The 14,823-nt window shown below is 43.5% G+C and overlaps 1 protein-coding gene across 1 annotated transcript; it reads right to left on the reverse strand.

The window, feature by feature from the left end:
* Positions 1 to 648: 648 nt before the first annotated feature.
* LOC145113693 (ubiquitin-conjugating enzyme E2 28-like) lies at positions 649 to 2,525 on the reverse strand. The gene is made up of 5 exons (XM_079049754.1): positions 2,404 to 2,525; positions 2,094 to 2,258; positions 1,309 to 1,436; positions 1,107 to 1,211; positions 649 to 1,013 (listed from the first exon to the last, which is right to left on the reverse strand). Exons 2-5 carry the CDS (start codon positions 2,161 to 2,163, stop codon positions 870 to 872), a joined length of 447 nt encoding a protein of 148 aa, XP_078905880.1. The 5' UTR covers positions 2,164 to 2,258; positions 2,404 to 2,525; the 3' UTR covers positions 649 to 869.
* Between the last annotated feature and the right edge of the window lie 12,298 nt (positions 2,526 to 14,823).

Raw genomic sequence — 14,823 nt, forward strand, 5'->3', positions numbered from 1 at the left:
CTGAAGTCAACGTGATTGATCTGAGATGTATCGTAATTTAGACTACGGGCATTATTGTCCAATTACAATGTTTTTTTAATTATAATGATTTAAGATTATGAAAAAAAATTATAAATCAATAAAAATTATCAGAAAAATAGAGTTGGATATATATGATATTAAAAAACATTAAGAAGGACAAATATGATATATAGAATTTAGATTGGACAAATACAATATTTAGATGATTAGCAATGGCATATACGAAATTCTGCGTAATATTTTTTGCAACAAAACTATCCAATTGTGAGAAATTTACTTATATACTTGTGTAGTTATTTTCTTTTATTTATCTATCTTTAAGAAAATCAGTACGTACACACTCAACAATCATTATAACTGAATGAAGTTTAAAACACCAGAAAATATTCAGATCTATCCTTTATAACATGTACTAATTCTAACTATTAGTATCACAGAGTCATTTCTAAGGCGTTTTAAATTTCAAGAGTTTGATGTACTCATAGGTGTGATTCACTTGTTGCTATTACTTACCATTATTACATTAACCCCTTAGAAAAACCTACAAGAACACATTTGAGAAATAAAAATATCAAATGAGTTCTTGTATGAATGCCAAATATCATCACAAACACAAACGGTCAAAAGTGGAGAAAACAACAGCAAATTTCACCATTACAGTACGATAATTTTTCCCCTTTCTTCCGAATCAAATATACACAAATTGAGACGATGTTTAATGCCTTACCAAGCTTCTTAACAAACACATTAACCATAAAAAAAGAAAAAGATGAAATCTCACTAACACTTTATTATGCTTCTTCTTCTTCCAGCCACATTGAAAAAAAACAGAGTTTTTGCAATCATTATCATCCCATGGCATACTTCTGTGTCCAGCTACGAGCAGTGGCCTCATATTTGGACTTGTCAGTCTTGTACATGTGAGCAATTTCAGGCACCAAAGGATCATCAGGATTTGGGTCAGTTAACAGAGAGCAGATCGAAAGCAACACCTACAAATCACACAACATATAATATTAATATAAGTAATTCAACTTTTAATTCATATAAATAAATAAATACTTAATTGGTTAAAAAGATTAAACCTTGGAGATTGTTAAAGCTGGGCTCCACTGCTCCTTCAGGATATCTAAGCAAATGCTGCCATTGCTGTTGATGTTTGGGTGGAACACCTTAGTCCTAAATGCAACCTGCCAAATTCATTAAACCATATTGGTAAATGGTGATGAAACTATTGTTATGACATACATATCTTAATTCTTAATAGAAACAGAACAAGAACACTACCTTGGGAGGCTTGAAAGGATAATCAGGAGGGAAATGAATTGAAACAAGAAAGACGCCTCCAGAATATGGGCTATCGTTGGGCCCCATGATTGTTGCTTGCCAATGGAACATATCTTCAGCTACTGGGCCTACAAAGTTATAAGAATATGCACCTTGTGAGTTATGAGATCAAGAAATAAAATTTCTGGATGTAGATAAAAACATCATGTACAAATAGCAATGATGAGTGTTTCTTACTCTATTACAAAATACAAATTCATCAAGCGGGTTGCCAAAAAGGTCATATATATAGAAAGGTGACATTATGAGTCAAGAATGCCTAAGTTACCATTAAGCCCATGTTGATTTAGCCAAAGGAAAAGAGATGCATAAGTGGAAATCTTTTATCAAAAAGGAATACATGGGCCCTGATGCGTGAAAGAATAGACAAACTCCACATTCTTGTTGCTCACATGACAGATAAGCTGCGATGCATAATACCCAATGGTTGTAAGAAAGAACATAGATGTTTCTTATCTTGTGTCCCTGATCAAAATCCTCAATGAGCTACATAAAGTTCATCTATGCAGCTATGCTTAACAACCAGCCATGGAGTGGTTTCCCTAAACTACACTCTTTATATAAAAACAAGCAATTAACAAGTGTTTTGCCTCTTTCACATTTAAAATTGCACTAATTTACATACATCCAACAAATTGCAGCGTGTTGTAGCAAATCAAACAAAGCATAATTACACGCAGCACCAAAGAATAAACTACATGTAAAAAAGTTGCGATTAATTTTACCTGCGCTGCATGACGTAGGAGGGTCCTTCTGCAAATCCTTCAGTTCCTTCAAAATACGTTTCGACGCCATAACCACAAGCTAGAAGTCCTAGCTAATCTCTCACGCCGATGTAAAAGCAGATCGTGAGAGCACGATATCAAACAGAGAAACTGTCTAAACAAATCCTGATCCAAAGAAAGAAAGAAATCAGTCAACGGCATAATTCAAACAGCTACAAGGACAAGAAATAATCAGCCATCAAAGATCTACACTAGTTTGTTCTTCGTACAAGCTAATAAACACAAATTCATGTAAAGCAATATGAATTACCTGATGGAGGAGATGTAATTGCGAAGCAAAAGTGTTGAATTTAGATAGAAACGATAGCAGATTTAGAGCCAATCGTATGGAAGAGGGGAAATTGAAATGCTAGGGTTTTGATTTATTTATCGTATTTATGTGTGGGAAATTGGGTAAAGGGTGGGCCCACAGTTGGCGTGGAATAAACGCCTGGTATCGTCACCTTTTTCTCTCTCTGTTTAATACGTTATACTAATCTTTTAAAAGAAAAAACACGGAAATGACCGTGATATTTAACAAAATAATCATATTTTTATGTGGATATTCATGGAATAATGATTTAAAAGTGTGATATATTTTTTGATTTGTACATATTTAGTCGTCGATTTTTTTTCGTCCATATTTACCCCTTCAACTTGTTAAACTGTACACATTCAGTCCTTATGACCGGTTACTCCAGATTAGCCGGGAAAATGACTTAATAGAGTAACATATTTTTCATTTTATACACATTTAGTCCTTAATATTTTTGTACACATTTAGTCCTTCATATTTTTTTGTTTCAAAATAAGACATTTTTGTTTTTGTACTCATTCAGTACTTATGAATGATTGTTTTAGGTTTTTCTCACGACATTTTACGTGGGACAATCATTGATGAAGTGTGCGACTGTTGATCTTTATGTGTAACGTCTCATTTTCACAACCAAAAATTTTTATTTTTAAATAAGGCAAAACTCTCTAATTATAAATCCATTATTAAGAAAAAAACGTTTATTCCAAAATTTATCGAAAATCAGAGTAATATAAGAAACGCGGAATCCTCAATACGTTTATTCCAGTCATGCCTTTGCATTCCCACGATCAACGATAGAACCTGAAAACATAAACAACTGGGTAAGCACAAAGTTTAGTGAGTTTCCCCCAAAATACTCGATACAACAAACGTATTATCATGCATAACGGGCCCACACTCATCAGATTGGAATATCTTGGCCCAATCAGTCATCCAACTGAAATGCCAACACACAACAGGTCCAATCAGTCATCGGACTGGAATACCCAGGGTTTGTCGGCATGCCGCCTTAACCCAACCGCTCTTCTCGAGCCTCCGTGCCTATAGCTTACAGCCGGTCCACACCATGTATCTTGGCCTACAACATATAGCAGGACCACTTCAACCTATCCCGCCACCATATGGCTATTCCACGTAAGATGTTGTGAGAAAACATAAAGAAATCATTTATAAGTACTGAATGAGTACAAAAACAAAAATGATTTATTTTGCAACAAAAAATATTAAGGACTAAATATGTACAAAAATATTAATGACTAAATGTGTACAAAGTAAGGTATATATTACCCTTTTTAATTCATTTCTACCAGCTAACCTGGAGTAGCCGGTCATAACGACTAAATGTGTACAATTTAACAAGTTGAAGGGGTAAATGTGGACGAAAAAAAAGTCAGTGACTAAATGTGTATAAATCAAAAAAAATATTACCCTTTTAAGTCATTATCCCGAATATTTATCAAAGCAACCAAATGTCTAATATTTATATCTGTATTTTTTTCGATAAAATTTAATAACGAAAACAATACCAAAGGTGCATATATGCACGGTTTGGAATTTTTTTTTTTATGAATATGTTCATGTAACGCCCCGATTCTCAGGTATTGTTTAAATAAGAATTTAATTGGTTTCAAGGCCTACTCGACGAGTTGTTGCCCTACTCGTCCAGTAGCAGCGGGTTGGTTCGCGTATTTAGTGGCCTACTCGCCAAGTCCATGAAGGGACTCGACGAGTATGAGCTGGCAGATGAAACCCTAAATCTCGGGGTTTTGCACCCTATTTAAGGAAGCATAAGCCTCCTTTGGCCTCTTGGCAGTCCTTTGAGAGCTCAGAAAACCCTAATTCGTGTGGTGCTTCACTCTTGTGTGTCTAAAGCTTTGGAGAGGAGATCTTTTGAGAAGAAGATCTTGGAGAACAAAAGGCTAGGAGCAAGGAAGTGTGGGAAATCAGAAATCTACCTCAGATAGCATCATTTGGAGGTATCAAGTCGTCACCTTTTCTTCTTTTCCTTCTAGACCTCTTGTGGTTGAGATCTAGGGTTTTTATGGTTTGGTTGAGATGGTAATGTGGGATATGAGTTAGATCTGAAATTGTAACTTCAGATCTGTACCCTTCTTGGGTCCTAGAGTCATAAAGCTTCGAATTTGGTCATGTATGAAGCCTCTTTGAGTATGAAACCCCCATTGTAAGCTTGGATTTGACATTAAGAGCCTTTGTAGCTATGCATGCACGTAAAGTTTGCAACTTTACGTGAAAAGCATGCCTTAGAAGCTTGGATCTGTAGTTTGGAACCGCTGCATGGCTCAAATGAGTCTGTATGGCAAAAAGGACTGGAGGGACTCGGCGAGTCGCATGGTCGACTCGACGAGTCATATGAAGATAGGCATGAACTCGGCGAGTGGGAAGAACAACTCGGCGAGTCCAATGAAGATTGACGTAGACTCGACGAATGGATGAACAACTCGGCGAGTCGGTTAAGGTTTCCCAAATTTTTGTATGTGCGTATAACCGTCGAGTTGCAAGAAGGAAGCTCGACGAGTGGCCTTAGGGTCTCGATCGTAAACCGAAGGAACTCGACGAGTCACCCAGGTGACTCGGCGAGTGGGTTAGTACTTCAAGGAACTCGGCGAGTAGCCGAGGGTACTTGACGAGTCAAGGTCAACATGGACTGTTGACCTTGACTGATGACTTTGACTTTGACCAAGGGTTGACTAGTAGGTTTATGGAGTACCTTGTAAGGTTGAGGACTTATGGGTATATTCATACTATGGTAATAGGTGGTGGAGTTTGTGGCAGTGATCCGAGGGTTGAAGTTTATCTACCGAGTCGACATCTGCAAGGTGAGTTATCCTCACTATATTGATAGGGTCTAAGGCACCAAGGCCGACCCTTTAGTTGTTATCGTTATGGTATGCTACATGTGGATATGATCTGTTAGATCGGAATCAGGATAGACAGTATGTTATGCTTTTATGATCCGTAGGGATTGATATGTTAGTAACCTGCTAGGTCAGTGCTCTAGTTATGAGGGATTGCTATGTTTGGTAATCAGTGAGATAGATATGTTCGATGTTTGTATATGCCAGTAAATGTTAGTTATGCGCACATAGTTATTTGCTTGTTGCTTGGGTTGAGGCGGTCCTGCTTTGTGCTGAAGGCCAACACACCCTATGAGCGGTCCGGGGAGACTGTAGGCCCACGTGGCGGTCCAGTCATGCCGAAGGCTCGGTATAGATTCAGTTAGACTGTAGGCCCTGTAGGGCGGTCCAGTCAGGTCGATGACCCATTATGTATGATGATTGATCGATTATTACAGATATGGTATTATTAGTGGGGTATTGGTATTTTGGGGGTAGCTCACTAAGCCCTCGGGCTTACAGTTTTCAGTTTATTGTTTCAGGTACTTCAGGAGATCATGGCAAGGCGAAGGCGTGACCGTACCACTCCACATCCTTATGATCTGGTTATTGTGACACTCTGATGAATATTGATTGAAAACAGTTTGTAAACAATTACTATTTGGTTTTATTTATGATTGAAAAGGTTTAAATTTGGCGTAAAAATTTTGGATGTTACAAGTTGGTATCAGAGCCTTGGTTTGAGTGAATTTGGGGAAACACACGTGTGAACCCAGTCTCAAATCAAGGAAATTTTCGGAATAAATTCTAAAATGGTTTTCAAATTAAAGGATGGAGGATGCAGAGGGTACGATCAGCCGGAGCCTGTAAGTAAACCCCAAAATACCATACAGTTATTGATATTATGATATGTTAGAACAGTATGCTAGTGCTAGGCTAGGGATCTTCAGGAATCGCATGATAGACTTACCTGATTATATGATGCCTGCTAGCCTAGGGTTTCTTGTATATGGAATTGACATCATTACTGTAGTCGTTAGTGTAGGCATCACGGCTGTGCGTAATCAAGATCTTATAGCCTGAGAATGTTTGATTCAGTCTTCGGATAGGATTGGATATTCGAAAGTCTATCGGGTCCAGTGTTATGTGCGACTAGCCTGCACTAGCACTGCAGGGGTTGATGAAAGTTTCATGGGTGTGTGAGTTGTGGAAGCTGTGAGACCAGTGGCGAGATAGTCGATATTCCTCTAGGAGTGAGGGTTGAGCGCATATTATGTTGATGATAGTATTAGGGCGTTGTGGTGATACTTGAGACAAATATGGGTAGGTGCGGAAGGTAGTATGGGCCCGTACTACTGAAAGCACAGGACCCATACGCGTAGCAAGGAAGTCACAACCCCTAGGGTGGTGGGAATTGGTCTCCCGGTATATGTTGCTTATCTGATGTCTTGGTTATATTTTCAGTATGGTGGTGACGAGACGTTTTACTACTAGATCCGGGCCAGGATCAGGATCAGGATCAGGATCAGGATCAGGAGGGTCGGAGGTGCCGATAGCACCTGAGCCCGTGGTACAGATAGGGACAGAGGAGTTGGATGCCAGGATCCGGGAGATTATGCATGACGAGATTGCTGCAGCATTCCGAGCACAACTGCCAGAGATGTTTGGGTCGATTAAGACCGCGATTGTTGAGTACTTTGATGAGCGATATGTAGCTCTAGCAGAGACAGTTGCCGCTGCAGCCACATCGGCTGTAACTGCGACAGGGGTTGGAGGAGGAGCCGGCAGGGCTTTCCAGTACCGGGACTTCGATAACACGAAGCCCCCGACGTTTGATGGTACACAGGATGCGATCAGGGCTATGAGGTGGATATCTGACGTGGAGGGATGTTTCTTCACGTGTTCATGTCCTGCTGACCAGAAGGTCAGGTGTGCCCTGAACCCGCTGAGGCTTGGGGCAAAGGACTGGTGGAGATTGACGACAGGGTTGTACACTGATGATCAGCGAGCTGCTGTTACTTGGGAGCAGTTCCGGGATATGTTCTGCACCCGCTACGTTCCACGCGTTGAGCGGGAGTGGCTTGCTCAGGAGTTTTTGACATTGAGACAGGATGGGGAGTCAGTGATGGAGATCACTCGTATGTTCACGGAGAGGGCTATGTTCTGCTCGGAGTTTGCTTCAAAGCAGTCTTAGATGACTCGTTATCTGAGTATGCTCAAGACTGATATTCAACAGTTTGTTGCTACGCAACGTTGTAAGACTCTTTTGGATCTTCACGAAGCCGCGAGGCGGCACGAGTTGGAGATAGAGTTGCAGTTGAAGGAGCAGCATCAGGTTCAGGCACAGTCTCAGCCGGCACCTAAGCGGTCCAAGACCGCTGATACTCGAACCGGGGGTCAGCAGAGCCGCACTTGTGGAAAGTGTGGCAGGGGTCATTCTGGGATTTGTCGAGCAGGAGGTGGTTGCCACAAATGTGGCAAGGAGGGGCACTATGTCAGGGACTGTCGCCAGTCCGCCCCTCCAGCAGATATGAGGATTTGTTATCATTGTCATCAAGTTGGACACATGAAGACCAACTGCCCACAGCTCGCCGCCAAGCCGGCGCAGGGATCCGTACCGGTTATTTGAGGATGGGAGATGGGAGGCCAGTCAAGGTGGAGCCTCCGAAGGCTCAGGGGCGCGCTTTCCAGCTCACGGCCGAGGAGGCCAAGGCAGCACCGGATGTGGTTGCTGGCATGTTTCTATTTTCTGTTTCAGCTATTGTATATGTGTTATGCTTATCGGTGGTACCTGTGTTTTGGTTTTATTCGACTCGGGGGCGAGTCGGTCATTTGTATCTCACACTTTCAGTAGAGAGTTCAGTGTGTCGGTAGACGAGCTTGAGTGTCCGTTGCGAGTTTCGATCGCCAACGAGCACGGGATTTCTGCTTCTTCGGTTTTTACCGGGGATGCGAGCTGGAGATTTTCGGCGTATCATTCCCGGTAGATTTGATTCCTATTCCCATGGGGGAAGTATGTGTGATCGTAGGGATGGATTGGCTCAGCCGGTTTGGCGCCATGATCGACTGTGAGGGACAGCGAGTAGTAGTTCGAACCCCAAGTGGGGGAGAACTGGTGGTATATGGTGATGGCACCAGAGTAGGATCAGGGTTTTGTTCGCCCGCCAGGGTTCGGCAGTATATTCAGCACGGATGTGCAGGTTATATAGCGTGTGTGGTGGACACGCGGGTCAGGGATCAGACTTCAGTTTCAGAGGTCCCGGTGGTTAGAGAGTTTGCCGACGTGTTTCCAGCAGAGTTACCTGGAGTGCCTCCGGAGAGGCAGGTGGAGTTCAGGATTGATCTGGTGCCGGGTGCAGCCCCTATCGCTAAGGCGTCGTACCGACTGGCACCGCCAGAGATGCAGGAGTTGTCATCACAGTTGCAGGAGCTGCTGGGTAAGCAGTTTATTCGTCCGAGTAGTTCCCCATGGGGAGCACCGATCCTCTTCGTCAGGAAGAAGGACGGTTCGCACAGGATGTGCATCGACTACAGGGAGTTGAACAAGCTAACGGTGAAGAACCGTTATCCACTCCCAAGGATAGATGATCTTTTCGATCAGCTGCAGGGTTCATCTTGGTTTTCCAAGATCGACTTGAGATCCGGGTATCACCAGGTCAGGGTGAGGGAGGAAGACGTGGAGAAGACCGCGTTTCGGACTCGTTATGGTCATTACGAGTTTGTGGTGATGCCGTTTGGGCTCACCAACGCGCCGGCAGTGTTCATGGATTTGATGAATCGGGTCTGCAGACTGATGCTTGATCGCTCGGTCATTGTGTTCATAGATGATATCTTGGTGTATTCCAAGACCGGAGAGCAGCACGAAGAGCACCTCAGGGAGCTGCTGGAGGTTCTGCGACGAGAACGGCTGTATGCCAAGTTCTCGAAGTGTGAGTTTTGGTTACGAGAGGTCCAGTTTCTCGGACATCTCGTTAACCAGGAGGGGATTTTGGTCGACCCGGCCAAATTCGAGGCGGTTATGCAGTGGGAGATTCCGAAATCTCCCTCAGACATCAGGAGTTTCTTGGGATTAGCAGGGTACTACCGGAGATTCATTCGAGATTTTTCCAAGATTGCAGTACCCCTCACTCGTCTAACGAGGAAGGGGGTGGATTTCCGATGGGGCCCTGAGCAGCAGAGGGCGTTTGAGACCCTCCGACGATGTTTATGTGAGGCGCCAGTGTTGACGCTCCCCGAGGGAGTCGAGGATTTCGTAGTATTTTGTGATGCGTCCATCACAGGTCTGGGGGTGGTCCTCATGCAGAGGGGACAGGTGATAGCCTATGCATCGCGGCAGCTGAAGCCACATGAGACGAGATACCCTACGCACGATCTTGAGTTGGGAGCGGTGGTATTCGCTCTCAAGATTTGGAGGCATTATCTGTACGGGGTCCGATATACTATATACACGGACCACAATAGTTTGAGGCACATCATGGATCAGCCGAACCTGAATATGAGACAGCGCAGGTGGCTGGATGTAGTCAAGGACTATGATTGTGAGATCCTTTACCATCCTGGTAAAGCGAATGTGGTTGCGGACGCTTTGAGCCGCAAGTCAGCTGGGTCTACTACCCCAGCAAGGTGTATGAGGATAGCGGTGGATTCCCCGCTTGTGAGTTTGATTAGGGATGCTCAGGTTGAGGGCATGAGACCAGAGAACTGGAAGTTGGAGCGGATTAAGGGCGAGAGCACCCGGTTTGTTCAGGATAGCCGCAAATTATTGACTCGACACGGTCGGGTTTGGGTTCCGATGTCCGGAGGGTTCCGGCAGACAGTGATGGAGGAGGCTCATAAGTCTTACTTTTCTATACACCCGGGGGCCACCAAGATGTACCGGGATTTGAGTTTGAGCTACTGGTGGCCATGTATGAAGCGAGAAATCGCTTGGTATGTTGAGAGGTGCCTGACCTATAGAATGGTCAAGGCCGAGCATCAGAGGCCGCATGGTAAGCTGCAACCTCTGGAGATTCCCATGTGGAAATAGGAACATATCACAATGGACTTCATTACGAAATTGCCGAGGACGGCGAAGGGGTTCGATGCTATATGGGTCATCGTGGATCGGTTGACCAAGAGTGCCTATTTCTTGGCCATACGGGAGAGTTTGTCGGTCGAGAGATTGGCCGATATGTACGACAGCGAGATTGTCTCTCGCCATGGGGTTCCAGTCTCCATTGTTTCCGATCGGGATGTCCGGTTTACTTCCTGTTTTTGGCAGAAGTTCCATGAGGAACTGGGTACGCGGCTGCACTTTAGTACAACGTTCCATCCGCAGACCGATGGACAAAGTGAGCGAACCATTCAGACCCTCGAAGATATGTTGAGGGCGTGCATCATTGATTTCGGAGGGAGCTGGGATTCCCATCTACCGCTTGCAGAGTTCGCCTACAACAACAGCTATCATTCCAGTATTGGTGTCGCGCCTTTTGAGCTGTTGTATGGTCGGAGATGTAGAACCCCGGTCTGTTGGGGTGAGGTTGGACACAGATTGATGGGTCGGACGGAAGTAGTCTTGCAGACTACCGAAAAGATCCAGCAGATCAGACAGCGGCTGCAGACCGCTCAGAGTCGGCAAAAGAGTTACGCTGATAGACGCCGATCGGATTTAGAGTTTCAGGTTGGTGACATGGTACTTCTGAAGGTCTCGCCCTGGAAGGGTGTGATCTGCTTCAGGAGGAGGGGAAAATTGGGTCCCCGTTATATTGGGCCATTCAGGATTATTGCCAGGGTTGGCAAAGTGGCTTATAGGCTTGAGCTACCGGAGGAGCTCAGCCGAATTCATAGCACGTTCCATGTTTCGCAATTGCGAAAGTGTATTATGGATCAGGAGGCAGTAGTATCGCTGGATGATATTCAGGTCGATGAACGTCTGAATTACGTGGAGAGGCCTGTAGCCATCTTGGAAAGGAAGAAGAAGATTTTTCGGAACAAATAAATCCCTTTGGTAAAAGTGCAGTGGGAGCATCGGAAAGGATCCGAGTGGACGTGGGAGCCGGAGGCGGAAATGCGAGAGCATTACCCGGCGTTGTTTATTCCATCAGACTTCGAGGGCGAAGTCTAGTTCAAGTGGGGGAGAATTGTAACGCCCCGATTCTCAGGTATTGTTTAAATAAGAATTTAATTGGTTTCAAGGCCTACTCGACGAGTTGTTGCCCTACTCGTCTAGTAGCAGCGGGTTGGTTCGCGTATTTAGTGGCCTACTCGCCGAGTCCATGAAGGGACTCGACGAGTAGGAGCTGGCAGATGAAACCCTAAATCACAGGGTTTTGCACCCTATTTAAGGAAGCATAAGCCTCCTTTGGCCTCTTGGCAGTCCTTTGAGAGCTCAAAAAACCCTAATTCGTGTGGTGCTTCACTCTTGTGTGTCTAAAGCTTTGGAGAGGAGATCTTTTGAGAAGAAGAGCTTGGAGAACAAAAGCCTAGGAGCAAGGAAGTGTGGGAAATCAGAAATCTACCTCAGATAGCATCATTTGGAGGTATCAAGTCGTCACCTTTTAATTCCTTCTAGACCTCTTGTGGTTGAGATCTAGGGTTTTTATGGTTTGGTTGAGATGGTAATGTGGGATATGAGTTAGATCTAAAATTGTAACTTCAGATATGTACCCTTCTTGGGTCCTAGAGTCATAAATCTCCGAATTTGGTCATGTATGAAGCCTCTTTGAGTATGAAACCCCCATTGTAAGCTTGGATTTGACATTAAGAGCCTTTGTAGCTATGCATGCACCTAAAGTTTGCAACTTTACATGAAAAGCATGCCTTAGAAGCTTGGATCTGTAGTTTGGAGCCGCTGCATGGATCAAATGAGTCTGTATGGCAAAAAGGATTGGAGGGACTCGGCGAGTCGCATGGTTGACTCGGCGAGTCATATGAAGATAGGCATGAACTCGGCGAGTGGGAAGAACAACTCGACGAGTCCAATGAAGATTGCCGTAGACTCGACGAGTGGATGAACAACTCGGCGAGTCGGTTGAGGTTTCCCCAATTTATGTATGTGTGTATAACCGTCGAGTTGCAAGAAGGAAGCTCGACGAGTGGCCTTAGGGTCTCGATCGTAAACCGAAGGAACTCGACGAGTCACCCAGGTGACTCGGCGAGTGGGTTAGTACTTCAAGGAACTCGGCGAGTAGCCGAGGGTACTCGACGAGTCAAGGTCAACATGGACTGTTGACCTTGACTGATGACTTTGACTTTGACCAAGGGTTGACTAGTAGGTTTATGGAGTACCTTGTAAGGTTGAGGACTTATGGGTATGTTCATACTATGGTAATAGGTGGTGGAGTTTGTGGCAGTGATCCGAGGGTTGAAGTTTATCTACCGAGTCGACATCTGCAAGGTGAGTTATCCTCACTATATTGATAGGGTCTAAGACACCAAGGTCGGCCCTTTAGTTGTTATTGTTATGGTATGCTACATGTGGATATGATCTGTTAGATCGGAATCAGGATAGACAGTATGTTATGCTTTTATGATCCGTAGGGATTGATATGTTAGTAACCTGCTAGGTCAGTTCTCTAGTTATGAGGGATTGCTATGTTTGGTAATCAGTGAGATAGATATGTTCGATGTTTGTATATGTCAGTAAATGTTAGTTATGCGCACATGGTTATTTGCTTGTTGCTTGGGTTGAGGCGGTCCTGCTTTGTGCTGAAGGCCAACACATCCTATGAGCGGTCCGGGGAGACTGTAGGCCCACGTGGCGGTCCAGTCATGTCGAAGGCTCGGTATAGATTCAGTTAGACTGTAGGACCTGTAGGGCGGTCCAGTCAGGCCGATGGCCCAGTATGCATGATGATTGATCGATTATTACGGATATGGTATTATTAGTGGGGTATTGGTATTTTGGGGGTAGCTCACTAAGCCCTCGGGATTACAGTTTTCAGTTTATTGTTTCAGTTACTTCAGGAGATCATGGCAAGGCGAAGGCGTGACCGTACCGCTCCTCATCCTTATGATCTGGTTATTGGGACACTCTGATGAATAATGATTGAAAACATTTTGTAAACAATTACTATTTGGTTTTATTTATGATTGAAAAAGTTTAAATTTGGCGTAAAATTTTTGGATGTTACAGTTCACAATGTATATTTTTCAATCAATACACCTCTAAAGGTGAACATATGCACCAAGACTCGGTTGAAAAAAAAAGCGAAAAAACATCTTATATATATATATATATATATATATATATATATATATATAGAGAGAGAGAGAGAGAGAGAGAGCGAGAGAGAGAGAGAGAGAGAAAGGATCATTTGAGAACTCATATATTCTCGAGAACCCGAGAACCAAACAAGAGTCGTTAGATCAAAATAATTGAAGGTCAAGATGATTTGTGGCATTTTTGTAAATAATTAGAAATAAATAAGGCGGGGGTACCTTAATAAAATGGACCAGAGGACATTTTTGGGATAAAATAATTTACTTCATTGAATCAGATTGAATGATGGTTAAACAATATGCTTATACTCTTTCCCTGCATCTCGTATATATCTCTCTCTTTCTCTCTCTCTCTCTCTCACACACACACTCTTTCATCCCGCCTCCGGCCGTCTCACCTATGGCCATCCATATTCGATTATCTCCATATCGTTGACGACATCTGGTTTAACCAAATATGTGTTTCCAGTGAGTCAGATGCCCAAAATCGACAGAGATTAACCGAACATTACTTATATAGTGAAGTCGAATCCTTAATCTCTCATCGATTGTCTCCCTCCACCCTCAATCGTCGTCGTTCGTGTTTATTTTTGATTGCGATAGGCGAAGCCCTAAATCGATCGTTCCCTAATTCTGGACCTCGCGATTTGTATCTTGTTATCTCCAAGCTTTTCAAACCCAAGCTTCGTGATTCATCGGAGAAGCAAGATCGTCATCTGCTAGGGTTTTGTAATTTTACAAACAAACCTCAAGTACGCGCATGTTTTATCCAAAATTAGCTTTAACATTTTCGGTTTTTCTTCGATTTGTACACTAGAGATTTTATGTATACTTTTGGGATGAACTCTCAGATTAAATATGCAAACGGAAGCGACGGTGGGGGTGGTGGAAGGTGGTGGACCCGCTCGTAAATTGGTAACGCATCACCAGAGGTCGGTGCAACAGCAGCAATCTTAGGTAGGGACGGTGTCTCAGCTCATAGTCGGTGGTGTTGCCGGAGCCGTTAGCAAGACCTACATTGCACCTCTAGCTCGCGTCACTATACTTTTTCAGGTTTTCTTTTATATCCTTCTTAATTTGTATATTTCATACACTTTAATCAGGTCAAAGACTTATTGTTGATTGATTTGGGAAATATATTGGAAATCGAAAATTAATCAGAGCTCATGTATCTCAAGCTGTAATTTCTTGATTCTACAGGTGCAAGGTATGCATTCTGATGCTTCTACGTTAAGAAAAGCCAGTATATGGCTTGAAGCAACACGTATAGTCAATGAAGCAAAGGCATGGTCAAATTCAAAGAGCTTTTACATAGAAAAAG

The sequence above is a fragment of the Lactuca virosa genome, chromosome 5 (genome assembly GCF_052849685.1).
Source record: "Lactuca virosa cultivar CGN04683 chromosome 5, Lactuca_virosa_CGN04683_v6, whole genome shotgun sequence".
Classification (NCBI taxonomy): domain Eukaryota; kingdom Viridiplantae; phylum Streptophyta; class Magnoliopsida; order Asterales; family Asteraceae; genus Lactuca; species Lactuca virosa.

Coding starts and splice junctions, on each gene's coding strand:
- LOC145113693 (XM_079049754.1), bottom strand. CDS start 2,163: ATGGCGTCGAAACGTATTTTGAAGGAACTGAAGGATTTGCAGAAGGAC. Junction 1,437..2,093: donor TCCTACGTCATGCAGCGCAG/GTAAAATTAATC, acceptor ATAACTTTGTAG/GCCCAGTAGCTGAAGATATG. Junction 1,212..1,308: donor ATCCTTTCAAGCCTCCCAAG/GTAGTGTTCTTG, acceptor TGAATTTGGCAG/GTTGCATTTAGGACTAAGGT.